The sequence below is a fragment of the Pagrus pagrus genome, assembly GCF_965226575.1.
Source record: "Pagrus pagrus genome assembly, chromosome: 8".
Lineage (NCBI taxonomy): Eukaryota > Metazoa > Chordata > Actinopteri > Spariformes > Sparidae > Pagrus > Pagrus pagrus.
Window position 1 is genome coordinate 31,027,850 of NC_140192.1, and position 25,933 is coordinate 31,053,782.

At 41.6% G+C, this 25,933-nt stretch overlaps 2 protein-coding genes across 3 annotated transcripts in view; one reads left to right on the plus strand and one right to left on the minus strand.

Moving 5' to 3' along the window:
• Positions 1-25,933, plus strand: part of LOC311260752 (ectonucleoside triphosphate diphosphohydrolase 2-like) — a 247,215-nt gene that overhangs the window by 177,084 nt on the left and 44,198 nt on the right. The gene's annotated exons all lie outside the window — the stretch shown is intronic.
• fkbp15b (FKBP prolyl isomerase family member 15b) lies at positions 294-24,490 on the minus strand. Of its 2 annotated transcripts, XM_084361084.1 has the most exons (30): positions 24,344-24,490; positions 22,205-22,311; positions 22,042-22,120; positions 21,715-21,784; positions 21,553-21,627; positions 18,426-18,524; positions 17,833-17,982; positions 17,662-17,730; positions 16,973-17,116; positions 16,606-16,760; positions 16,465-16,513; positions 16,226-16,342; positions 15,743-15,827; positions 15,528-15,628; positions 15,341-15,428; positions 13,283-13,392; positions 13,089-13,187; positions 12,854-12,948; positions 12,212-12,314; positions 10,314-10,346; positions 9,429-9,600; positions 8,292-8,428; positions 7,916-8,071; positions 7,546-7,698; positions 6,043-6,135; positions 5,712-5,825; positions 3,416-3,523; positions 2,419-3,095; positions 1,307-1,415; positions 294-1,065 (listed from the first exon to the last, which is right to left on the minus strand). In XM_084361084.1, exons 1-30 carry the CDS (start codon positions 24,391-24,393, stop codon positions 988-990), a joined length of 3,675 nt encoding a protein of 1,224 aa, XP_084217210.1. In that variant the 5' UTR covers positions 24,394-24,490; the 3' UTR covers positions 294-987. The 2 variants fall into 2 exon arrangements, with proteins under 2 accessions (XP_084217210.1, XP_084217211.1); XM_084361085.1 differs by lacking the exon at positions 10,314-10,346.

The following is a 25,933-nucleotide window of genomic DNA, read 5'->3' on the forward strand; positions in this document are numbered from 1 at the left end:
TTTGGAAATATGCACCAAAATGAACTACTACTAGGCCTAATATAGTATGTGCCTCTTCTTGTGATAAGTAGGGTCTGACATCATTCATGTCATAGTATGACAGCTGTATTAAATGTAGACGTTACACTTCCCAGGCCTTGTGGCTCTGTACATGGACCTATCATTAATGTTATTGGTAGCACGTGTGCTTTTATTGGAATGACAAGTCAAAATGTCTGCTGTGGAAAAGGTCTGTCCAGAACAGACATTTAAAACTGATAACTGATAAAACTGATCTGACACAAATAACAACATGCCTCCATGTCATTTATTTCCTGGAATGAAATTCAGGTTAGCAAACTGTGTAAAAATTCTATTCTTAAAGCAGCAAGCTAATCATTAAAAACCATGTAATGGTACAGTCGGAAAACCACTGATTTCAGATTTACTGCTGATTCAACAAACTCATCTGCTACAGTGCCATGTAAAAATTTTACATTAAAAAGGGACAGTTCACACCAAAACCAAGAATACAAATTTTTCCTCTTACCTATTGTGCTTTTTATCCAAATAGATTGTTCCATTATATGGGAGAGAAGGCAGACATCTCTATGGCAGATATCTCCAAAACCCAGCAACTCACACCCAAACAATCTAGATGAATAAATAACACTCCAGGTAAAAGGAAAAATGTGTATTCTTGATTTTTGGGTGAACTGTCCCTTTAAATTGCTTCACCCATAGATATAACATAATCAACAAAAAATATTTGTTTTGATTACAATTACAGGCTTGTTATTCAAACAAAAATCAGCCGGGAACTGAAGCTTCGTCCTGCTGTGGCAGCAGCTGTCAGGTGAAGAGCCAGGCTGTCTGATTTCTCCGTCCAATCAAGTTCATCAGCAGCTTCTCTCGTCATCTAGACTGCTCCACCAGGCAGAGAGAGCTGCTGAAGCACCTTGTGCCTGTCTTATATGATGGAAATGAAGACGCAGACTTTTATTATTCTCAGTTCAGCCAGTCCAGATCATCATCTTCTTCTTCATCACCAAACAGAGGGGCAGGAGGCGGATGCCCCTTCAAGCTCTGGACACAAATAAGAGAAATAAAAACTTGAATTCTGACCATCAGTGTTGTATTGATGGATTTCCCTAATACAGAGCAGAATGTAATGTCTGGAAAGAAGAATAACGTAGTGATGAAACATCACTGATGTTTGACTGACTGACTTAACATTGACACAAAACAAAAACACAAAGGGAGGGGATGGGGTCGGGGTTAGACAGAGTGCTGAATCATCTGAGAGTTTAGACTGATCCTTCCTCACCATCTCATCCTCCTCGTCCTCCTCACTGGGTGCTGCGGGGGGTTTGGCAGGAGTTGTGATCTGGAAAAATGGCTCCTCTCCATTTTCCTCACCCATTCCCCCAGTCAGACTGAGAGAATAGCAGACAGGGGGAGGGGGGGCACAAAAAGAAGTGACGAAGAAAGAGAAAGGGAAATGGGGATGAAGCGAGCAGTTAGTTTGCAGGAATACATGCGTTCATTAGTAGAGATGGGGGCCACAAATGTGTTACTATTGTAGTCAAGGAAAATCAAATCTGGTCAATTAGATTTATTTCCATTCATCCCACCAGCTGTTTGTTTCAGCTCATCTCAGTACAGTTGGGAGATGTTTCAAATGTGGCAGTGGTTGTTGGTACTGCAGCTGCAATTCAAACCTTTTAAAAACTTTGTGGGGCGTTCAAGGATGCTCAAGAATTATAAGACAACTGCTTACATGTTGTCCGATATGTGCCAACAGGAAGATTAGCTTTCTGTAGAGATTGTAATGCAGTAAAAGTCAACAGCTTCAGTGCACTGATGTCATTTGACACAAAGTTTATTGCTAAACTTTTAAATCAACTGCTACGATTGCGTATCTTTGTCAGTGTTTGATGACCACATGTAAGGGATTATTGCAAAAAATGTGTGTACATATATATATATATACACACACACAAACACATACATACATACATACATACACACATACATACATACATATACATATACATATACATACATTTCTTGAGTTGTATTGTAGTTTTTTTTGTAGTTCTAGGCATGTCCTCTTGGAACATGCGTTTGTTTGCTAGTGTTACCATTGTTGTCAAGGTGTGCATCTTATATGTTGTGTGATCTGTCTGACTTGTTGGCAGTTTTTCCTGCTGATTAGTAAAGTGAACTAATGTAATCTAGTCATGATGTTGTGTGTGAGGCTGTGCATCACCTGATGGTTGAAACAGTGATTCTGCATCACATCTATCCCACTGGTTGTGTTAGTGGAATCACTAGTGGCCAGACTTTGCTCAGAGTGAACATTTATGAGATTTGACTGAGAGCCACCTGGTTGGCCAAGAATAACCTGACATATTACGTGTTTACACCAGCACTCACCCTGTGGCTTCTTCTGAGCTGTTCTGAAGTGTACTGGGTGGTGGAGGTGGGTTTTCTGGGGGTCCAAAGGCTTTCTTAGCAGCAGCATTCATTCCTCCAACATGCTCTCCATCATCCACGTTCTCCTTGACCACCTCAGTGCTCACAGCAGTATTCCTTTCTGACACAACAGTTTCCTGTCCATCCTCAGGTGGTGAATGTTGACCAGGTCCATCATCTGGATCTGCAGACTTGCTGGTGTCTTTTTCCTCCGTAGAGGTTTTAGGAACAGAGCTGTCTGCCTGCTCATGGTGTAATTCTGACTCTGCTGCTGCTGTCTCTTGCGGTTTCAGTTCAGTCGATGAAACTGGATGGAGATCAGTGGATACTGAGGCCTCTTCCTGGCTTTGTGTCTTTGACTCAGTTACTTTGTCTGTCTCCTTCTCTGCCACTACATCCTGGTCAATCTGGTTCTCACTGACTTGGTGAGAATCTGATTTAACTGCATGTTCTTCTTCCTCCTTTTCATCTTCTGTGACTTCTCTCTCTCCATTCACATGTACATTCTGATGAGGTGCCTCCTCTCTTTGTTTCACGTCATCATTTTCTTCTTCCTCCTCTGCCTCTGCTTCCTCTTCATTCTTACTCTGTCTCAGGGAAGAGCCGTCTGTGCCGCTGAGCAACTGCAGGGTTACATTCTGGAAAAAAAATATCCCTATGATTGAGGTAAGTTCACCAAAACAAATCCTCTGCACTAGTGTTATGTTGTGCACAATCAAGTCAGTGAGAGCCATTTTGCCAAGGTGCAAAAATCATTTAAAGCACACAAACACTTGGTTTACAACTGCATAATATAATACATGACACTGGTCATATGTGAATTGGATACAAGAAACCTTACTTCATCATACATGCATTTCCATATTTTAGCCATTTGCAAAATGTGCCATTAATCTCGTGTGACGATCCAGACTGCCACAGAAAGGCTGCTTTGGCATTTTATGGCAAAGGAACTGACCTTAATGGTAGTGACAATCACCCCCAGCACAGCCTGGCCACTGTAGGATTCACTGAGGTCAAACTCCCCTCGCAAAGAGTGAAACACGCCATTCATCACACGCTTCACCTGCAAGGAAAAAAGGAGAAAAAAAAAAGTAATGCAAAAAAAGTAATGCCTCATGCATGCAAACTTTTTCCAACAAAACAAACTTGTACATCAGTACTCACAGTTAAACACAGGTAGTACCTCAACTGTGAGCCATGACATGCAGAATTAGGCATTAGTTATACATACATATTCTATGCCAACATGAAAACAAAACATAAACAAATCATTTCATACACTATCTATAGGAAGTACCGGTCATGACATAAGTTATCTTTACACTCTCTGACTGAAAAAATGACAGTGATAAATTGGTGTTAAGTGTTTATTTATTGTTGTTGTTGAAAAAGTTTGAATTTATAGAATAAAGTCATTCTGTTTAATAATTCTCATACATTTCTACATTTTTGTTACAATGTTTAAAAGGTACAATTTGTAGGATTCAGTTGCATCAAACAGTGAAGTACCCCTCATCTCACCCTCCCCTACAGTGGTCCATAAAAACGCAAAAGGCTCTCTTTAGAGTCAGTGTTTGGTTTGTCCGATCTGGGCAACTGTAGTAACATGGCAGTGCAACAGGGTGGACACTCGCCCCCAGGAGGCGCTCCAGGCTTTGAAGCCAGTTTTCGTAGTGGCCAAACTGTGTAATTATACTGTCACGTGATGCACTGCGGCCCAAAAATACTTTTCCCATAAGCATCTGTAAACCCCTGCGAAATGACTCATTTCACTGTCAGAATTTGAGCCATTAGATCCAATAACATTTGAAAAGTCTAGAATAGCCGCATGATTAAATTATTCATTTAATTATTCAAGTTAGCCAGGCGCTAAACAGGAAGTTAGCCGGCTCAGTCAGTGGAAGTCTCTAGTGCGCACACTCTACGGGCTGCACAACACGGAAGATTTGGGTATTTCCACAGCCGGGAAGTCGAGCCATTTTGGCTTTATGCAACACTGAGCAGCTTTCATAGGAATGAATGGGGCTCCGCCTCCAAGGCTGTGTGCAGTAGTAATAGGTCCATGGGTGGACTCTCTTCTCTGCAGATATAAAAGCTCTTTCAAAGGTCATGAACATACTACATACTTTTGTTTCAGGTGATTACACACTAATGAAAACTAATTATTAATAATGTATTGCACAGATTTAAACAATGGACCTTTAAAATGTATCCTGAAATACCAAAAAAAGGAACACCTGCACCCCCTAAAGCTGTGCAACAACACAACAAAACTATTCAAATGCATCGTACTGTCTCAATGATCATATCAGTAATATCATAATCTTATACAAATTGTGTTGCACCTATTTCAATGCATTGATTCAACAAAAACAAAAAACAAACAGCTCAAAAAATGACACCTCCTGTTTGTGGCAAGGAACCTAAAAAAGAAGGAAGGGTCATGACTTCTGATGAAGAAGTGCCTCAAGGAAATGAAAGAACACACTTTTTATCGACACGCTGTTCGTCCCTTGATTTTCGTTTGGGAATGGCTCCTGTTCGCAGTGTACTTGCAGTCATAACAGTGGAAATCAGTCAGACTTGCCCCGTTGCTGACAATATTATCAGCCCTGTCAATCATTTGGGGGAAAAATATCAGGGGTTTACCGACTCTGAAGTGTGTCCTTTCATTTTCAGGAGGCATTTCTTCATCAGAAGTCATATGATAAAGATATGTTGGGTTATAATGTGTTTCACCATGCATCTCCTGTTGACTTCAATACAAGGAACAGGACAGTCTGGCCCCAAAGCCAGATTCAGTGATGTAATGACCCTTCCTTCTTCATTGTTTTTCTTGTGTGTGGGTGGTAAGAGGCACCCAGTGAGAGTGGGCAGGACTGAAGGTTAAATCATCCTTCACTGACATCTGGTGGTGGTAATGTGCTACTGCTGATCATTTTTTGTTTTCGCTCGAGTCCCTTTTCCACCAAAGTAGCTCTTGAACGAGTCCACTTTTCTGCCAATTTTGACCAGAACCATTTTAAATAAGGATGCATCAACAACAGAGGGTGTTGCACAATGGGCAGCAGCCTGTACAATAGGACACGCCAACTTTGGTTCCCACTTTAGGTCAAGGAAAACTATTGTTGTTATGTTATTGTTTGGTTCCAGCTGCAAACCAACTGTTTTTCAGGTTCCGCACCCTCATTTTTGTTCCATTTGTGTGTGTGTGTGTGTGTGTGTGTGTGTCCTCATGTATGACTCCTCACCTCTGCCGCAGTGTCTCCCGAACTCTCTTGCTCAGCCAGTTTCTTCTCCAGCTCAGCCACTCTTCTCTCCAGCTGCTCCCTTACAGCTACTCCTTGCTGCTCTAAGGCTGTGTACTGAAAGAGAACACCATGCAGTGACTATGTGAGTGTAGGAGCGGGGTGGTAGGAATGTGACTCTGAATATAAAAAGCTGCAAACATAATTTTCCTGAGGAGTGAATGGCAGCTGCGTATGTATACGTGATGTCCCTGACGAATGCATTCCCTGCCAATTATGACCATTTAATCTAATTAGAAGTGCAGGCTGACTGACAACAAGTCATCCATCTTACTTTTTTCTGAAGCGCCTGCAGCTCTTCAGTCTGCCCCCGGTGTTGAAGCAAACTCTGTTCTTCTGAATCTCTAGACTGCTTTAGAACCGTAAACTGTTGAGAGTGAGAGAGGCCAAAAATAAGACAATAATACATTATACATTGACACGTACAACACAGGATTTTAATAGTTTTATATAAGGAGTATTTTAACAACTAATTTTTTGATGAGGTTCAAACTAAAGTATTTTTAAAACTCACTGGCTGCTGCAAAACAGATAAAAAAAACCTAAACCACTGGATTTTTGACTGAATATATGTCTAAACAACGTGTGCATTACAGGGGAAAACCAGGCATTCACAGACATAAACTGTCTGTTTTCACTTTGAGAGCTGAAAATATCTAATGATCTAATGTTCTGCACCTTGTGGTTTCACTCTGTCAACAACAAAAGTAGTTCACACAAAAGTCTACCTACTACTGGCTAATAAGCTAAAACAGCTATGTAGTTAGCTAGTTTGCTGTTTTAGCTTTTTTAGCCAAAAAAAAAAAAAAGGTCATGGTACTTTGTCCATTTATTTAGCATCAGCTAGTTTTGAGCATTTCAGTTCTGATATATTTATCAATTATTGTTGAAAAGTTAAAGTTGTGCTCAAGGGTTTTCATGTCACCTAGCAATGGTCTTATGTTGAGAATACTGTGTAGGGGCCTATTGCATTTATTAAAGCATAAAATAATAATAATGACATATGGGGCCTGGTGGCCATGTGTCTGCCTCCAAGAAGACCACCTTCAACTCATGTCTGAGCAGGAAACTTGAGTGAAAGTGTTTTCTCTGTGTTCATTTATCAGTACTTTTGTAACCGAATCTCTGTGGTTTGAAGTTTAGTTTCTCTTCAGCGTCCCTGTCTGGACTTTCAGACATCGGCTTTAGTTTCATCAGGTTCTCTTTCAGCTGTTTCAGGAGTCACTGTTAGTTTCTGTGTATAACCAGTTTAATGGAGCCTTGTTTGCGGCTATTGTTCGTTAATACTGTGTTAAGAAGCGGATTACAGTCTCTCTGCAGGTAGCCCTGTTGTAATAGAGATATACATCCCTGCCACACTGGGCTGACATCAAACAGTCTACTCTATATGATACCATAAACATACCATGACCTTGTCCTGCATCAACATATAAAACAAATACAAAATACCATTATTACAAAGAAATGACATCATTACTACGGGGGGGGGGGGGGGGTGTTCAACTTCAAAAAGCTGCTGGACTTACAAGAGACACATTTTAAAATAACAATGGTCAAAATCAACTCAGCAGAGAACAGTTTATTATTTGTATTAATTCTTTTTAGACCCTACTATGGGTTGAGTTAAACAACACTTTGATTTCCAACATTTCCCATTATGTAACCCTGAAGACATCGACAGGGTTACTTTTCAATGTGTGAAGTCAACAAACATTAAGACAAACCTTCTGATTATATTGCACGGACTTGTGTGTTTTATCACAGCAAGCTTATCTACCTTTTCCTGTAGCTGGGTGAGCTTGTCCTGCAGAGCATCTCTCTGCTCTGTTAGTTCAGTCAGCTCTCTACTGTGGTGCTCTTTAGCTGAGGCCAACATCTGCTCACACTTCCCCTTCCACTCCTCCTCCAGCTCCACCTGCAGCTGAGACAACTGCAACACAGACATGGTAAATGCTATCAGTGATGGTATGTGTGTCCAATGTAGCCACTTGAGGTAAAAGCTGCAATAAAAAGGTTTTTTATGAACAGATCCAAAGGATATTTAGGAGAGTTCCGAAGGAAGACCGATTGCAAATGATTAAAGCATCACTGCATCATTCCTATTCCTTCAGTATATATTATATTAAAACTCTTTCATTAGATGTTACCTGTTCGGATGCAGCGTTGTCAGTGCTAGTCCTAGCCTTGCGAAGTTGAGCTCGGAGGTTGTCCAGCTCCTGCTGGCTGCTCTTGCGGAGCTCCTCCACCTCCTCATCCCGACGCTGACGCTCAGCCTGCCACTTCTTCTTCCTTTCTGAAAGGGTCTGACAGGGAGGGAAACAAACCGTTATTCAGCATTAACATGACAACTTCTTAGCATTTCAAAAACTCCTGCCTGAATTTGTTCTGAATCTTAATTCTTGAACACGTTATCTTTGTTTCAATGGTGACTCCTGGTTACTGTGAGATTAAGAGCATAAGCTCAGTAGAAAACCAAAAGTCCCCTTTCACTGACATAAGGACAAAATCATGAAGCGTACTTACTCGTTCTAGGCTCTCTTTATCAGTCTTTAGGTCTTGCACTTCCTCCTCCATGTTGTTGACTCTCAGCTCCATCTCTTTGCGTTTTTGCTTCTCTGTGCGATATTGAGCCTGGACCCTCTCTACTTCTTCCTTCAGCTCTGAAACACATAAACACAGCACTGTTTCTATAATTCTAACATGGCCTTGGTCGGTTACCATGTAACATTATTTTCTTTTGCCTTTTACACTCCTGGGCCATGTTCTTTGTACATGTTTATTTGATTTGACTATAGATGATTTGATACAAGCAAGGTTTTTCAACGTTTATCTGAAGCTGCCATCAAAGCAATTTCAGTCCAAAGCTGTTAACATGCAACGTTAACCACACATCTGAATCCTACTCTGTTATCAGGAATATCAAATATAAAATTTCATGATTCCAAGCTTGAAGTCATTTTCAGACTCAGATGACGTCCTTCCTTACAACAGAGAAATGTTGATATGATCAACAAGTCACATGAGTTTTACTCATTTGCTTGGATGACTATCCAAAATGGAAGGGCTCGGGACGCCCATTAGCTCAGTTGGCAGAGCGGGCATCACATGTGCAGAGGCTTTGTCCTCACCGCAGCGGCCCACGGTTCGAGTCCAACCTGGGGCCCTTTGCTGCATGTCACCCCCCCCTCATCCTGTCATGTCTGAGCTGTCCTATCAATACAGCCATAAAAAGGCCCAAAGAATATATATGAAGGGCTCATCTGCTCATCCCTAATGCTCAAAAGCTAGAAAACCTACAATAACCACAGTGCACTGCATTGAAGAGAAGTTTACCATTGTTCATTTGTATATACTACTAACACCGTAGTGGTACAGAGCTGGTTTTAAATAATATTTGATGAAAACTACAGTGACAGCAGAAATTAATTCAACTTATTGTGACTTTAGAGGCTGCAAATTCTGCTGCTGCTCTGTCTGTGTATTGCGGTGTCCATTTATATCAATGTATGTATATAATGTATATTATATCAATCTAGATCAATGTAATGTATATAGACTTTATACTAGACAGCTTCAGAATTTAAAGCCTCCTAAATGATCCGAACACTGAACACCTCTCTAAAAAAAAAAGGAACCAATAAAATTGACATCAGCACACACCTTCCTGCTGTGTTTCCATGGCAGCGATGCGCTGGCTCCTGCTCTCACTGTCCTGCAGCACTGAGCTCAGTTTAGTCTGCAGCTCCACAGCCTTCTGCTGGTGAGCCGAAGCTTCTAGCTGCAGCTGAGACAGCCGGGCCGTGGCCGAAGCCAGATCTTCCGTCAGACGAACCTGATGGGGATGCAGGCAGACAGGTGGAAGGGGTGAGAGGAGGGGATATACTATGTTAGCCTACAGTGAAGTAAAACCCAGGCCGCACAGACACAGTGTAACAAGAGAGTGACAGCCTGGATGAGTGGCTACTAGTGCTAGTGATGTGAGCAGCGAGACCCTGTGGGAGAAAAATGGTGAGTGATGACAAATGGAATAGGAGACAGATGGGAAAAAGAAGAAGCAAAAGTTAGTTCAAATGTTCATGACGTATGATCTAAACAGGATGATTCCAGTGGCAGCGGTCAGATCTGGGTCAAATAGTAGTTCCACGTAATTCTTAACATTTGTGCAGCTTGCTTGGAAGTGAGGAGTGATCGGGACAAAGCATAGTCAGATCAGCTGAGCAGTCAAAGAGCTGCATCCAAAGTCCACTAGATTTATTTGCAGAGGCTGTGTGAACCTACTACTGAACTTGTCTGATGAACTTTGCAAACAAGGGACCTTATCTGTTGTGCTCCTCTAAATGGAAACCATTCCAAAATCATGTTGGACAGAAAGAGCAGATTTTTTCCTCCTGAGCTACAACTGTAAATGACAAACTCACTGAGGAGCTGGCTTTACTGCTTTTGCTCAAAGCAGCTGCTGGTTTGAAGATAAACTTTTGTTTTTCTCATCTTGTAGATACTATTTGACCCCAGTCTCGTAGCAGTACACAGAGAAAACAGGCTCACCTGGCCGGAGCCCAGGTCCTGAGGCAGTGCGTGCTGAGAAGAGAGAGCAGTAAATGCTAGATTTTCCTCAGTGCAAATGAGCAGGCAGAGAGCAGTCAGCAAAGAGTGAAGCAATTATCATTAGCATCAGATTTGTAACAGGAAACAGAGCGTGAATTATTCAATACATACCAACCCCAACACACTGATAGTGGTAAATATGACGGGCATTACTGAAGTGAACATTGTAATGTGAAACTCAGATTGGACAGAAGAGGAGATAATGATGCATGTGCTCTGACGTTACTATTCAAAATGTAACACTTATTTGTTTCTAATACCAAACAAAGTCTCAGCGTTCAGAGTTCTGTGAAGTCATTTTGTCAGTCGTCACCGTCTTATGAAAAATGTTGAAATGGTGAATACTAACAGGTAGACAGTGTAAAGACTGTAGCAGAGGGACAGCTGCATACTCACATCTGATTTAGTTTTGTTCAGGGGTTAAATGGTGAAGACCTTCACCTACCTTTGTGCTTAAGCCCAACATATACTGGGTTGTTGAGGTTAATACCAGTGCTGATATTTATAAGAAAAAACAATTATATAATGGTTAATTAATTCATTATAAATAATGTAATGTGGTTATTAAAGATAAATATTCAATATGTACTGAGCGGAACATTTTAACATGTCAGTGCTCTCTGATGGACAAACTCTGCAATGCAGTCACTGTTTCTAAAACACCTCAAACATCCTTTGGGGCTTTTCCATTCACAAGTGCTGGCTCGGCTTGACTCAGTTTGACTCGTCACGTCAGCTTAGTGTGGCAGTATTTTACATCTTCATTACAACAGGGCAACCTGCTTGAAGGTGTGTCTTTAAGAACCCGTTTGTCCTGAGTAGTGGTCAAAGGATCCACTGTCAGTACTCATCCTCCAGCAGTATAATCCAAGAATCACTGTTAAAAAAGCTCAACTCACTTGTCAACAACAAATGACAAATATTTCATTACCTATGCATTTTTCTCTTCAAACGCCCCTGTTATTTTGTAATTCTAAAACATTCAACTATGAAGCGGCAAAGTCAGGAAATGTTGGGTTTTCACCAGCAGTAACTTAACACGACTTCTGTAAAAGCTGAAAGCGAACATGATGAAACCATAAAATAAAGCAGATGTCTGAAAGTGCCAACCGGGATGCAGAAGAGAAACTAAACTTCAAACCAGAGATTTAGTCAGAAGTTACAAAAGTACTGAGAACTGAACACACTGACACATTTAAAAACATCTTTCTCTCACGCCTCCTGCACAGACATGAGTTGGGTATGGCAACACAGGTTTGTATGAGAGGGAGAAGGGGGCTCGTCACGGAAAACCGACAACTAGGCCTAATGTAACAGGTCGCTCAGAATTACAATAAAAATACTATTAATTGATCAATAATAAATACAGTGATAATTATAATATTCTTGATCCTTTCTTCACAAACGTCTTGGCCCTCTGCACACACAGGTAATCTATGTTTAGTGTAACATGTATGTTTGTGTATTTAACGTTCTTTCTAAGTTTTTTTTCAAAGTTGCAGTTGTCAGAACTGCACAGGTTCTTCCTGACTTCCAAGACATCACAGTCAAAACGTTACAGAGCAAGTAAAGGTAAAAGTAGAAAAGCTTTCAAGCTTTCGTAACTATTGTAGGAGGACACCACCACTAATGGCTACTTGTCTGCTTCTGGTACTTCCCCGGATTTGTATGTATAAATGACATTCTCAGTGCATATGATGGTTTGGGTCCATCACAAACTACTATCTTCTGACTAACAGTGGAGTCTGCTGGCAGTGCAAGAAAGTAATATCATGCCTGTTACAGTGTAAATGCACAATCAGTTGTTCCCCTCTTCACCACTACAGGCAGATCCTCACCTTGTCCTGCTCAGCCTGCAGCAGTCTGGCCTGGTTCTGTTCACTGGATGACTTGAGGGAGTCGTTCCTCTTTTCCAGCAGCAGGTTACTCTGCTCCATGTACCTGGACAAGAACTGAGACTTAGACTGAAAACCTCCCTGAATTTCTCTTTTACCTACAGGAGTCAGTTTGGTCCTGTGACAATGTTCATCCAACTAGAAAAAACCAAAGTGTGGCAGAGTGGAAGAGATACTGACAACTGAAACCTTTTTAGTCTTTTCAAACTATTTGCAATATATCCTCCAGTTTAGTGGCTCACACAAAACATCTTACTGTTTTAATCTAAATTAGGTTTCAAATCCACACATTTTAGTCTGCAGTGCAGCAGAACAGGACTACAAAGATAATGTGATGACTTTGCCTGTTTAAAATAAAAACATAAAGGTATTTTGGAACTTGATCATAACCATTTTAAACAAAACCAAATAATAACATAAGTCACATAAAGGTGGCTTTAAACATAAGAGCTCCACATTATCAAGAGAGAGAGAGAGGGATCATATACTGTACATTTCTATAGAAACAGAGGCAGCAGTGGTAGGACATGATGTTCCGGCCTTCTGACAGTCATTAATTTGACTACCTGACATTTTCTGACTTACCTCTGGTTCTGGTTGATGAGCTCACCGATCTTATGGTTTTGCTCCTCAATGCGAGAGCTTTTCTCAAAGACTTCCTTTTTTAAACATTCATTTTCCTAAAAACAAAATAGAACACAGTTTGAATCCTGACAACAAGTCCCAATATGCCGAAAGTTGTCAATCAATATATGTGTTCTAAAAAGAGCTGGGATGAAACTTGAGGAACAGAGCCTCAAAAACACAGAAGGCACCATACCTGGACAATTCTTTGGATGTTGTGCATGATCATCGAGGTTTCCATCGACATACTAGACACACCCATGGACAGATTTCCCTGCCTTTGAAGGTCATCTATCTGTGAAAGTAAAAAAAAAAAGGCGCAGAACCAGATGTATCTCTGTTCTGTTAAATCTGCTTAAAAGAACTTATTCATGCAGACAGACTTCATACCTTTGAGGCAAGTTGTTCAACTTTATCTGCTACTTTTCCAACAGATAAACGGATCTCTGTGTTGTGTTGTCTGGCCTCAGTCATCAAGAAGGAAGTAACATCACTAGAACCTGCAGGAAAAAGGCATAATCACTACAATTATGCAGAATGATGGTGGAGGTGGTGGGCAAGTCATGTAAGTGCTGTAAGCCTGACCACAGTGTAACACTGCCTACCGTGACAAGCCTAGCACAAGGTTTAAATACACTGCTCAAAAAAATTAAGGGAACACTTCAATCACACATCGGATCTTGATGAATGGATAATTCAAGTTGAAAGTCTTTACTGATGTACATTGTATAATTTGTTGAGAACAAATGTCATAACAACGATCAATGGAAACCAAAATCATCAACCCACTGAGGGCTGGATTCAAAATCACACTGAAAATCAAAGTGAAAAACTGAAATCACAGGCTGATCCAACTTGTGTGGATTTATCAGGGCAACTCATAATGTGACTCAGTAGTGTGTATGGCCCCCGCAGGCCTGTGCCTGTGCCAACATCTGGGCATGCTCCTTAGAAGTCAGTGGATGGTGTCCTGGCCTGGGGGATCTCCTCACAGACCTGGATCAGAGTATCAGTGAGCTCCTGGACAGTCTGTGGCTGTACTTGGCAGCATTGGATGCACCGATACATAACGCCCCATAGGTACTCAATTGGATTTAGGTCAGGAGAACGAGAGGGCCATTCAATGGCATCAATGCCTCCGTCATCCAGGAACTGCCTCCACACTGTGGCCACATGAGGCTGGTCACTTTCCTGCACCAGGATGAACCCAGGGCCCACTGCACCAGTGTAAGGTCTGACAGTCGCGCTGAGGATTTCATCCCAGTACCTAACAGCAGTCCGGGTACCGTTGGCTTTGACGTGGAGGTCTGTGCGACCCTCCAAGGACATGCCTCCCCAGACCATCACTGACCCACTGCCAAACCAGTCATGATGTTACAGGCAGCATAACGTTCACCACAGCGTCTCCAGACTCTTTCACACCTGTCACATGAGCTCAGTGTGAACCTGCTCTCATCTGTGAAGAGAACGGAGCACCAGTGACGGACCTGCCAATTCTGGTGTTCTCTCGTGAATGCCAATCGAGCTTCACGGTGCTGGGCTGTGAGCACAGGTCCCACTAGAGGACATCGGGCCCTCATGCCACCCTCATGGAGTCTCATTCTGTAGGGCTCTGGCAGTGCTCCTGAGGTTCCTCCTCACACAAAGGAGCAGATACCAGCCCCGCTGCTGGGCTGATGCTCTTCTATGGCCCTGTCCAGCTCTCCGCATGTAACAGCCTCCTGGTATCTCCTCCATGCTCTTGAGACTGTGCTGGGAGACACAGTAAACCTTCTTGCGACTGCACGTATGGATGTGCCATCCTGGAGGAGCTGGACTACCTGTGCAACCTGACTGGGCTGCAGGTACCGCCTCATGCTAACAGTAGTGACAAGGACACTAGCAGAACACACAACTAGACAGTCAGGAAGGATCAGGATAGAGCAACTGTCTGTGGCCACCACATGCAAAACCATTCCCATTGTGGAGGTTGTCTTGTTCTTGCCTCTCCATAACAGGAACTAAGGCAGATCGCTTTGATCTGCTGTCACTTTAATTTGCACCAAAGCCAGTGAAACTGATTCACAATCACAGCTGTGCTTCCTAAATGCACAGACTGATATCCCTGAAGTTTAATCCACTTGGTGTTATACTTGATGATTAAGTGTTCCCTTAATTTTTTTTGAGTAGTGTAAGTAATTTATGAGGAAAAAACATTTGCATTGTTAAAACCTTATGTGCATACAGATGTTTAAGTATTTATTGTTTACATTTTTTGTTAGATATGAAGAAAACATGAGCAGAAGTGCTGCCAGATGTCTGGCAAGAAATAAATACAAATGTATTTCATTTGTTAGTTCAGTGCAGGGTTAGTTAAGAGTAGGGAAAAAAGATTGCTCACTGCTCTACATAAAACCTCTTCTGGTCTGATCATAAAAGTTTCCTTGTAATTGAATTGAATGCTCTTACCCATGTATGGGACAGTTTGTGCAGGGTAAACCTGGCCAACGGGCTGCAGCTGAGAGGGAGCCACAGAGGTCTGTGTGTAGGAGTAAGGCTATGACACAACAGAATGCAAATGATATAAAGAGATATTACCAGATGTTATTATGTGCATACCGATGATAAGTTAGTACAAAATGTGGTGAAATCTCACCTGAAAGGCATGGCTGCCGCCTGGCAGCCCAGGCTGTGGGGCAACAGTGCTCATAACAGGAACTAAGGCAGATGGTGGAGCTGTTTGAGGATGAGGATGTACTGCAGGTAAAACAATACAAATTTACAGATCAAATTTGGGGAAATGGTAAAACATATAGTGCACATCCTGAGCTGCAGGAAGAATGCATACGAGAACAGATGGAACAAGCTCACCGTGTGCTGAAGCTGGGGCAGTATTGGATATCTGCACTGGAGATGCAGCTGCAGGCCCATCCTTCGCTCTGCTGCCACTGGTGTCCTGGTGATCAACGCAGTGGTAGAAACTCAGTCATAACACAAGATGTTGCAGATACGCATTTTATAGTGGCACACCAGCTATTTTGAACTGCATTTCCATATAAAGTAAAAAATCAGTGCAGCAGAGGCTGAGAGATCCTGCCTTTAAGCTGCTGAAATATGGGTTAAGCTCCAAAAACACAGATTCTACACTTCCAGTAATAGTCTGGTAAATTCTCACATCACTTTACAATTCAACACCAGCATCCTATTAAAAATGTGGTCTGCAAAGCCAAGCACAGATTACTCAAGTGATGAATTTTTTTCTTTTTTTTATATGGCCTTTTAATGGAATTTGTTGACATACTTATTTTTTAACATCTACAGAAAAATTTCCTTTCCACGATTCTGCCAACCCACCTCCAGCTCAGAGTCACTGGATTCAGGCTGGCTGGCTGCTCCTGTCAGAAAGGGCAACATAGGCTGTCCCATCTTTGCCATGCGAGAGATCAGCTTGGCTTTTGTTGCGTCTGGATTCTGAGGTTAGACAAAAAAATATATATATAAAATACATATTATGTAATTAAACCTGAAGATAACTGAGAACAATAATATCCAAGCACATCATTAATAAGTCATAAAACTGCCAGGGTGCTTACTGCGAGTTGATCACTGAGTGAGTTCGACTTTGCACGAAGTGGTGGATCCCTGGAAAAACAAAAGTTCACAGACAAATCAGCTTTAATGAGAAAAGAGTTATGGACAATGCCGTTAGCGATTTCCTGAGGCTTAAATCTCACCCCGGTATGGCTGGACCTGAGGTTGTCATCTGTACTGGGGGCTCTGGGGCTAGATTCTCCACACTGGGGGCTGGGGAAGGAGCAGGGGAGGGAGCAGCAGAGTCTTTGGAGCTGGCACTGGCCCGGTCAGACCCACTATCCTTGGAAAACTTCACCTAGACCACAAAACAAACAGAACAGGCTTCAGTTCATACCTCACTGATATTACAAGGAACTAGGGGTAAAGAGGTCTAGTCAGTAGTGGCAGCTCGTTAAACACAGACATAACTTACGTATTCATGTGACATTAGAAAGATTTGGTCTGTTAAAAAGGTCTAATACAAAAGCAGATAAGGGAAGACTGTAAAAACTATTCAGTGGGTGTTACCCGTCGAAGCTCTGCTTCAAAAATAAGAGTGCTGTTAGACGGGACACGGTTGGGGACTCCCTTGGATCCATACGCTAGGTTGGGAGGGATGATGATGACACGACGGCCTGCCTTCTTCATCCCCAGCATCCCCTCCTCCCAGCCCTGGCCACACAGAGAAGGACAGGAGGAGGGGTGATAAGGTAACAACATAATGGTATGATGACGATGAACATCATGCAGTCACAGTTTAGGCTGGTCATTCAAAGCAGGATAGTTTATTTCAAAACGCATTGTTAAGGCATTAGTTCTATAAGTGGAAGAGCAAATGCACTAGAGACACAACAAGAAAGCAAACATCCGGATCCAAAAGTTAATGAGGTCTATTCTGAACCAAGACCCATCCTCCATACAAGCTTTGTGGAAATCAGCTCAGCATTAGTGTAATCCCACTGACAGAGAAGCCAACAAGTGGACATGGTTGAAACATAACCTCCTTGGTGAGTGTAATGAATGATGAACAGCTGTTCTGGTGGTGAGGTACAATCTTTGAACATATCTTTACATGGTTAAAAACTGTAGGGTAGGAGTAATAAAGAAGAAGAAGAAAATAAGAACTCATTGTCCATAATTATACCATTTAAAAAGCTTTTTCATGGGGATTGAACTTAAAGCACCTTTCTTAATTAGTACATTATGTATTGACTCACTTTGATCACTTTTCCAACTCCAACTTTCAGTCGGAGCAACTTGTCCTTGTTCTGGTTGGAGTCAAACATCTGAAATGACATTCATGTTTTATTGAGTTATGTGACATAATGCCTAGAGAATCCACTGGAGCTGGTCACAAAATGATATTATTGATGAAAAAAATGTGTGACCTGTCCGATGACGTGGTTCTGCAGGAGCCAGCCTGTGTACACCACCTCCAGAGAGTCTCCATTCTCCACCGCCTGGCCCTCACCAAGACTTAGATCTTGAACTACCACAGTGTCTAAGGAGGCTGCGCTGTTTGCTTTCGCCAAACATACCTGATGAACATAAAAGGACAGAAGAAGTTACAATCTGAAAAATCTAATCAATTCTATTTATATAACTCACAATCACAGTCATATTGCTTCAGTGGGCTTTACAATCTGTACAGTGAAAGAAATCCTCTGTCCTCAGACCCTCGATTTGAGTGAGGAAAACTTGCAATATTGAGAAAAAAAACCTTTTAACAGGAGAGAAAAGGTGGGAGAACCCCTCTCCCAGGGCGGACGGACATGCAACAGCTGTCGCATGTACAGAACAAAATCACAATTTACAAAAACAACATAACTCATGACATTTGATAAAAGCTTGTATCTAATGTAGGTCAGAATGAAGCTGAATCCTGATACTCGGGGATCTTGCGCTGATTGCCTAGTCCACACTTTGTTAGTCAAATGATACATCACAAGCTTAGTGCTAGTTCTGCTCCTGGGCCACTGACCTCTTTGCAGAAGTCCGATGACGTTTTGTCTGATTCAAACATCAGGGACCAGTTCTGCCTCTGGTCATCATAAAAAGTGCAGTAGTTGTTTGGCTGTACCTGCAGGGGAGAAAGAACATGTGGTCAGGAAGACAGAAAGACAAGACGACCAACACCTGAGCTCATGCTGTACCAGTTTTCACCAGTGATCTGCTCTTTTGCACAGCAGCTTGCTCCAAAGTCTATCAGTTAGAGTCAAGGGGAATCTGTGGTCATGAACTTTGACACACTGTTCTTTTTGTTGTGTTTAAATGTATTTATCTGGACAGTGACAGACTGATATGGAGTGTGCAGCTGAACTTTGGAAATGTTGCATTAATCAATTCAAAAAGGATAAAGTATAAAGACGTGTACATTTAAAAGGGAAAATATCACATTTAATGAATGTTTTAGTTAATATATGGAGTAGCATGCCTGGCTGTAATGAACTTACAATAATGTTCATGATAAATATGTTTATGACGAGTGTAGCTCTTCACATCGTGACGTCGTCCCAGAAGATCTCCCTTGTGTATTGTGACAGCTAGCTGCAACACGCATTTCTTTTTGATTTCTGGACACTTAGCCAGAGATTACTACAATTAATAGGACTGACTGTGTAAAGATGCCGACCAGCAGAAACCTTGGACTCACTTAGATCCTAACTGCTCTAAAAGTTGATTTTCTAGCATAAAATGCATATTGGAGCCATGAAAAACATGCTATCGTTTAAACTGAGTCCTTCCAATGAAAAGGCTGTTTTTTTTCTTTATGTATTTATTTAATGTACTCACTCTTCATTTTGTCTCATTTATTTCATTTACTCACTTATGAAATATAATACATAATATACTATGCCCTCTTTCACTTCATACAGTTCCATACCCTACAAATCTTCTCCCCGTGTCTTCTTGCTGTTTTGTATTTCTCCCCTCTTTGTTCCTTCTGCAATTACTGCTGCTGTTAGTCTTTTTTTTTGTTTCTGTGTTTCTTTATCAGTTCCTCTGTCTCGTCTTGTGCCATGTTATATATATGTATGTTCACATTCATCACTTGTACTGCACCTAAAAAAGAATGAAAAGTCTCAGTGCCAAAATAAAAAGGAACCTGTGACAGTTGTGTCTGAAGACCGTGAGACACAGTTGCTCCAGTGTAAGCCAGTGAGCAGACAATTACATAAAAACTCCATTTGAATTTAAATGACTTTTTAATATCAAAAACAACAAATAATAATAAAATGATCAATAAATCTGCTAATATTTCTGTTTCCTTACTCTTTTAATAACGATAAATATAATCTTAAATAAATAACTGAATCAATAATGAATCTGTTTTTAAACGTTACTGTCTGCATGTTATATTCCATTTCACAACTCTTTTCTCTCTTGCTCCGATTCCTTCAGTTTCCATTGTGTGATGTCATGTTTATTCAAGACATCCATGCAGAGTTCCACCAGAAATTCAGTCTGGCCTGGTGTGACTGGCCAGCTGTTATATGTTGGCAGGAGTCGGGGCACACATTATGAATATTTAGTTCCATCTCCCATTCACTTCTACAGACGAATGACCGACGGCCAAATTCAAGTGTTTGTTTCCTGTTTTGCTCCGACCCCAGCTGCTCTGTGGATTTAGAAGTCAGAGATGATCTTTATTCAACTGTGACATAGATGTGCTCTGTCGGCCAAAGGAAACATTTTCACCACACCACCAGACTATAAACTGAAGCATCATTCTTATGCACCCTTTACAGTTTGTGATCGCTCCGATCAATAATTATTTATTACCCACATCATCATCCACCTCACATCCTTTTTGGGGGCTGAGATGGCTCGATGAAATATTTCATGACAGATCACGATAAAAACACTTGTGATCATAGAGAATTTCTGTTATCGAGAATATAAATGAAATAAAAATAAATAATATGAACCTCCTCACAATACTGACTTCAACCGACTGTAAAGGCCAGAATTTCCTGATTCATTTTGCGTTGTCACAAGGGGGATGCAATAAAATTATTTGTTTCTTCACCAAATGAATGGTCAATTGATTCCATTATGTTTTGGTGCCAGTGGAAGAGTTTAAGGCATATTTTGATGATTACTGGGATATCACGGTGAATCGCAATTATTTAAGCCACGACTGTAGCGACCTCAAGGAACAAAGGGGCCGCTGAGAGACTGAGGTTGGGCCTGATGTCTGACGCGCTTCACACAAAGAAGTCACTGAGATTCCAAAATAAGTTTAACTTCTCATTGACGAAAAAACGCTGATCAACTCATGATAAAGTGCACAAATTCATAATCACAGTGATCAAAGGAAAATAGCAGTCAACAAAAAATACGGCGACCCAGCTCACCCTCTCTCCTTCTGACAATGAGAAATGAACAGGTGCCTATATTAACTAATAACCCCACCCATATCCACGTGACCCGCTATCCCCCTACTCAATATATGACCACATAATAGAATATCATAACCAAAACAAACAACACCAAAAGATAACAACATCCCTTCACCTTATTACTAATAGAAAAAAAAAACATACTTATTCATTCATGGCTCCTACAACGACAATCATGATAAGAACTGTTAATATTGTCCGATTGCCTAGTGACCATTTCTTCAGACGTGCTGTGTTACTAATGGCTTTTTAAATCTTATTAACTGATCTGCATTGAACAATATGTCCAGTGACATATACTGTATACTGACTCACTTGAAAACATATGTAACATTTTCACAAAAATCGAGATCTTTTAATGTGTAGTGTATACTACATAAGAGTGAAGTTATCCCAGAGAGGACAGCGGTGTAGGAGTACCCCCTCTCTTATGTATGCCATAATATCCCACTGCACTGTATGTTGAGCAAAACCACAATCATATACGTAACCTTACTCTGAAGAACACAAATGTAAGGAACATTAGAATATGTCCAGACTTCCTTCAGTTTGGAAAACTTTTTTGGACCTAAAAATGAAAAACATGCTTCCGTGCAGTAGTAGACTTCCCATCAATACGTAACGTTTCAGTCACCTCTCGGTGTCAGAGCGCTCCAGGTTCTCTGCTTGTCTATACATATCAAACACCTCCATGTCTCTACTCACCGTGAAAACAAAGCCCACATGAATCTTGGCAGCAGCCACTTGTTTCTGTTGGCTCAAGTACAGAAGCAGCTTGTACTGCGGGAAAGAAGAGGTGCATTATTCATAAAAATCAAAAGTCACACAAATAATCTCAAGCAAGTGACCAATTAACAAAGCTCATACCTCTTTTGTTGTGTGGTGGCCCAGCACGGCTGCTCCCAGCTTGCCCTGCTTCACATACTGTCCGTTAATACTGCACATGGGACAGAAATGGCAGAAAGGCTTTTCACTTGATCATGTATAAAATGGTTCAGGGAGTCGTGATTTGATTTATGCAGTTTTTTGAGGGAATTCATTTTCTGGGTTTTAAAAATAGTTCTTGTGGGGAGTGAATGGCTGCAGCCCGGGGATGTTTTACATTTAGAAAATGAATGAAGAAAGCTGAAAATTAAACAAAACAAAACAAAAAAAAGCAAAAGTTAAAGTGGTTTTAAAATATTAAGAACTCACTATCTGAAGGTTTGAACTGCTGTCGCGAATAACACTGCAGGAGCTCCGGCTGCTGGAGCTGCTTTCTGGGTGGCTGGTGCTGTGAACAGACAAACACATTCAGCTCAGCCTCACATCATGGCTGAATCGGACGTCGCTGATGCCTCTGTCGTGGCGTTCTCACCTGAATTGGAGCTCTTCCTGGGCTGTTTCGGTGCCGTGTACTGGAACGACTCATTCCCCTGACTGCTGGCTTCCTGGTCTAGTCCAAACAGAGAGGCCAACTTGGCCCTGCAAGGAGAACAAGTGTAAAGATCATCTAGATATGCTTATATTTGCCATGAAATCTATGATCCACTTTTAGAATAAAGATAACTGGTCCCAGACATAAGATATGGCCTCTGACGCAGCTCTGACTGTGAGGTCAGGGTAGTTCCTACCGACAGGGGTAGAGCTGCTCGTACAAGCCCTTCTTCTTTATTTCGGAGTTCTCAGGAGTTACTGAAGCTACATGCCACACAGTTTGAATCCACCCGAAGGTTTAAAAGTCTGTACCACCATAGGACTGCATCGATATTTTCATCATTGACTAATCAGTCTTTTGTTGGGGGGTCAAACTACTGATTCACAGTAAAAATAATCACAGAGAGATGTTAAAACAGAGAGAAGCAGCAGATCCTTAAGGAACTGGACAGGGCAAACCTCGACATTTCTGCTTGACAAGTGACTTAACAATTAAATTAATGGCATTTGATTTTCTGATTATTGACTAATCAACAGCAAAAAGCAGATGTTGAGCAGAAACAACTACACCATTACCACATCACTACGTGGTACAATAGCATAACAGCTATCTCAGCCGTGGTTACTAGTCACATTATTTTCAACAGATGGGATCAACCCTGCACGGCTAGATTCCTCTCAGAAAACTGCTGAGCTAACTGTACTGACCCCTGGAACTCCTTCCACTGGTAATCATTAGAATCTCCCAGAATGGACATGTTGAAAGCCTTTAGGCCCTCATCCCCGATGGTAAGGAACTGGGGCGAGTCTGTTTGCATGTGTGAGTCAAAATCCTTGGTGCACGTTCCAACGCTTCTATCCTGGGCGTCCCCAGGTCACTCGGTCCCCGGTGCAGTCACACCACCGTGGCAGATTCAACAGCATAGCAGAGAAAGAACCCGAGGAGCTCCGACTTGGTGCCGTGTATTCGCCGAGCAGAGATGGGCTGTGGCAGAAGCCTTCACCTTACTACTCTAACAGGCAGCATGTGAGAGGAATTAGCCGCCATAACACTCCTCCCTCCAGAACAGGCCCTTGTTCCCCCGGCTCACACACACTGCGCTGCTGTCACACAGTGATCATGCAGTGCCAGAGAGCACAACACAGCTCTATGAATGGAAATCTGGCAAAGCTGAATCTGAATGGCTCATAATTGAGAGGTGAGGTTTATTAATAGTAAGAGAGTGTGTGTCATAAGAGGAAGGCTCACAGTTTGGATTCCTGAGGCAACTCATGTGTTTGTCAACATCCAGACAACCTCCATGCTCAGTGGAGAACTACACACACATCAACATAGAACATGAAGAACTGAACATGTACAAATGTATTTTCAACAAATGGACTGTTGACTTTGATTCTGGACATATTCGGCTGCTCCACGCTGGCTCATGAACTGTGCATTATGATAAAAGGGATTCTGGCTGATAGGACAGTGATTATAAACCTCAAACCAGACATGAAGGCCAGTGATAACTCATCAGACCAGAGTCCGTATGAGATATGTAATAATCTCTAACGCTCCGCAGGATGGAAGACTTTGTACATGCTATATGTGACATGGTCAGTACAGTCTCCTGTTAGCTCTCCTGTTAGCTCTCCTGCCATGTCGCGCTCTGTCATGCGCAGCTCAAGTGTCATCAGACATGTCCTGAGGGCTGACTACCAGGAAGGACTTCATCATGTTCTGGCTCGGTATTCTTTGAGAGAACTTCATCTATATCACATGTAATCTTTCCTGACCTGGACCACAGTGCTCCTCTGGGGTTTTGTGGAAGAAAACAATATGGACCACAAAAATAGTTGTAGAATATTGACCGCTTCATTGCGAGAAATATAAGTCTAATAAAAGAACAGGTCAAAGAATAGCCCAGGTTTTAATTTATTTTCTAAAGCCATAACAAGGCCGCAAATAATTAGCCAAGTTTTAAAAGAAATGTTGCCCATACATGAGAGAGCTAGCTTAACCATGGCTAGCTAAATGGTTGTAAGCTAGTTAGCTTGCTCGCCGCCTAAGAGCATTAAGTGAACACATACAACTCACCCTCCTGTGGGAGACAAGAAGTCCCCGTCTTCATCGTCTCCGCCGAACATCTTTTCAGTTTGAAGCCTTTCCTTGAAACATAAAACACATACACTAATGAGTTAGCTGTTTGTCATGACTACTTTGTTGAGCTATGATTTCCCCTTCCTGTTTATGGGGGAATCAGCTGACTTTCCACCTGATCTGCGTTCAGTGAGCTGCAGCTGCCACTGGAGGGCGCCAAAGACCATCACAGGATTTCAAATTTGACAGACGTCTTCACCGGTGCTGAGGGAGAGGGTCACCTGAGGGTGCTCACTGAGAGGATGCTGCTCTGCAGTCAGCCCTGACCTTTCACCTCCTCTGTACCCTACCACTATAATAAATACTCACCACTTTAAAGTTGTAAAATCGAAGGCCTCGAAGTCTATTGTCTCTTTCTATAATCTGCAGTTTTCTATTAATGCATCTATTTACTTTTTGACTTGTTTTAATACTTCTTTTGTAATTCTAATTGTACATCAGCACTCATGTACATCGTGCTTACTGGTTTAAAGCCCGATGTGATATGTGCACATTCTTTACTATCATTCTGTATAAAATAAATGCATGAATAAATGAATGAATAAGTAAATAAATACATTTAGTACAGAATCAATGTTTCATTATTACAAGTGCTGAATTATGTATCCTTGGAAAAGAAATATTACAAGAGAAATCCTCCACAAAAAATCCTGGGATAAATAATGAATTGAATAGATATATGTCAAACCAAATTTATAAAGATCTATTATAAAGATTTATAAAGATCCTTTTAGTTAGGGTCGTATTTAAAAACATGGAGCCCATCAAAATGTGTCTCCAGGTAACAAATCTGTAGCATTTCATACTTTGTGTGCCATCAGGAACAGAAAGTGTTGGTGTGCTCCCACCAGCCTGTTTTCAAATACTTTCCCATCATCATGGCACAGATAGTTCTCATTACATTCACATGAACACCGCCATATTTCCTCCAGTCAATGTTAATTCAGTCTAAGGCTCATGCCTCCCTCCTTTGCCAAGTTCATTAAAAGAGCTTCATTGTTTGGCTGAACTCCAAATAGCATTTTGATCCATCATAACATTGTGTCAGACCTGGCAACACATACTGTAGATCTAATACAATGTAATCTGATGTGTGACATGAGCATTGAATGAACTCCACGATCTCAGTGCAGGTTGGACTGTTCCACCCATCGTTCCTATATTTCACCTTCAGGTGGGTCCTGCACGAATCACCATCATCTATCTTTCTATTCTGATGCTTGTCTCGTCCTTGGCTCCGAGAATCTGCTGGGAAGCACAACAGTCAGCATCATTACAGCTGTTGGCTTCACTGTACGTTATTCGTTTGTTTGCAGTTATAATAATATTTTGTACAACTGGCAACACGAGCCATGCTAGCAGCCTGGAACTTCACATATCACTATTTCATGGATTTCCATGAGTTTTGGTTGAGAGGATGACTGATGACCCCCTGACTTTTCTTCCAGTGTCACCATGAGATCCACTAGAGTCCCAAAATACAAAACTTTCTGTCTAGTCTATGGGTGATATTTTGAAACTCAACTA

Excerpts from the sequence above, each read along its gene's own strand:
- fkbp15b (XM_084361084.1), bottom strand. The coding sequence starts at position 24,393 with ATGTTCGGCGGAGACGATGAAGACGGGGACTTCTTGTCTCCCACAGGA. Across the intron at positions 22,312-24,343 it reads TTCTTGTCTCCCACAGGAGG|GGCCAAGTTGGCCTCTCTGT; the intron begins GTGAGTTGTATG and ends TTCTCCTTGCAG. Across the intron at positions 22,121-22,204 it reads CAGGAAGAGCTCCAATTCAG|CACCAGCCACCCAGAAAGCA; the intron begins GTGAGAACGCCA and ends GTCTGTTCACAG.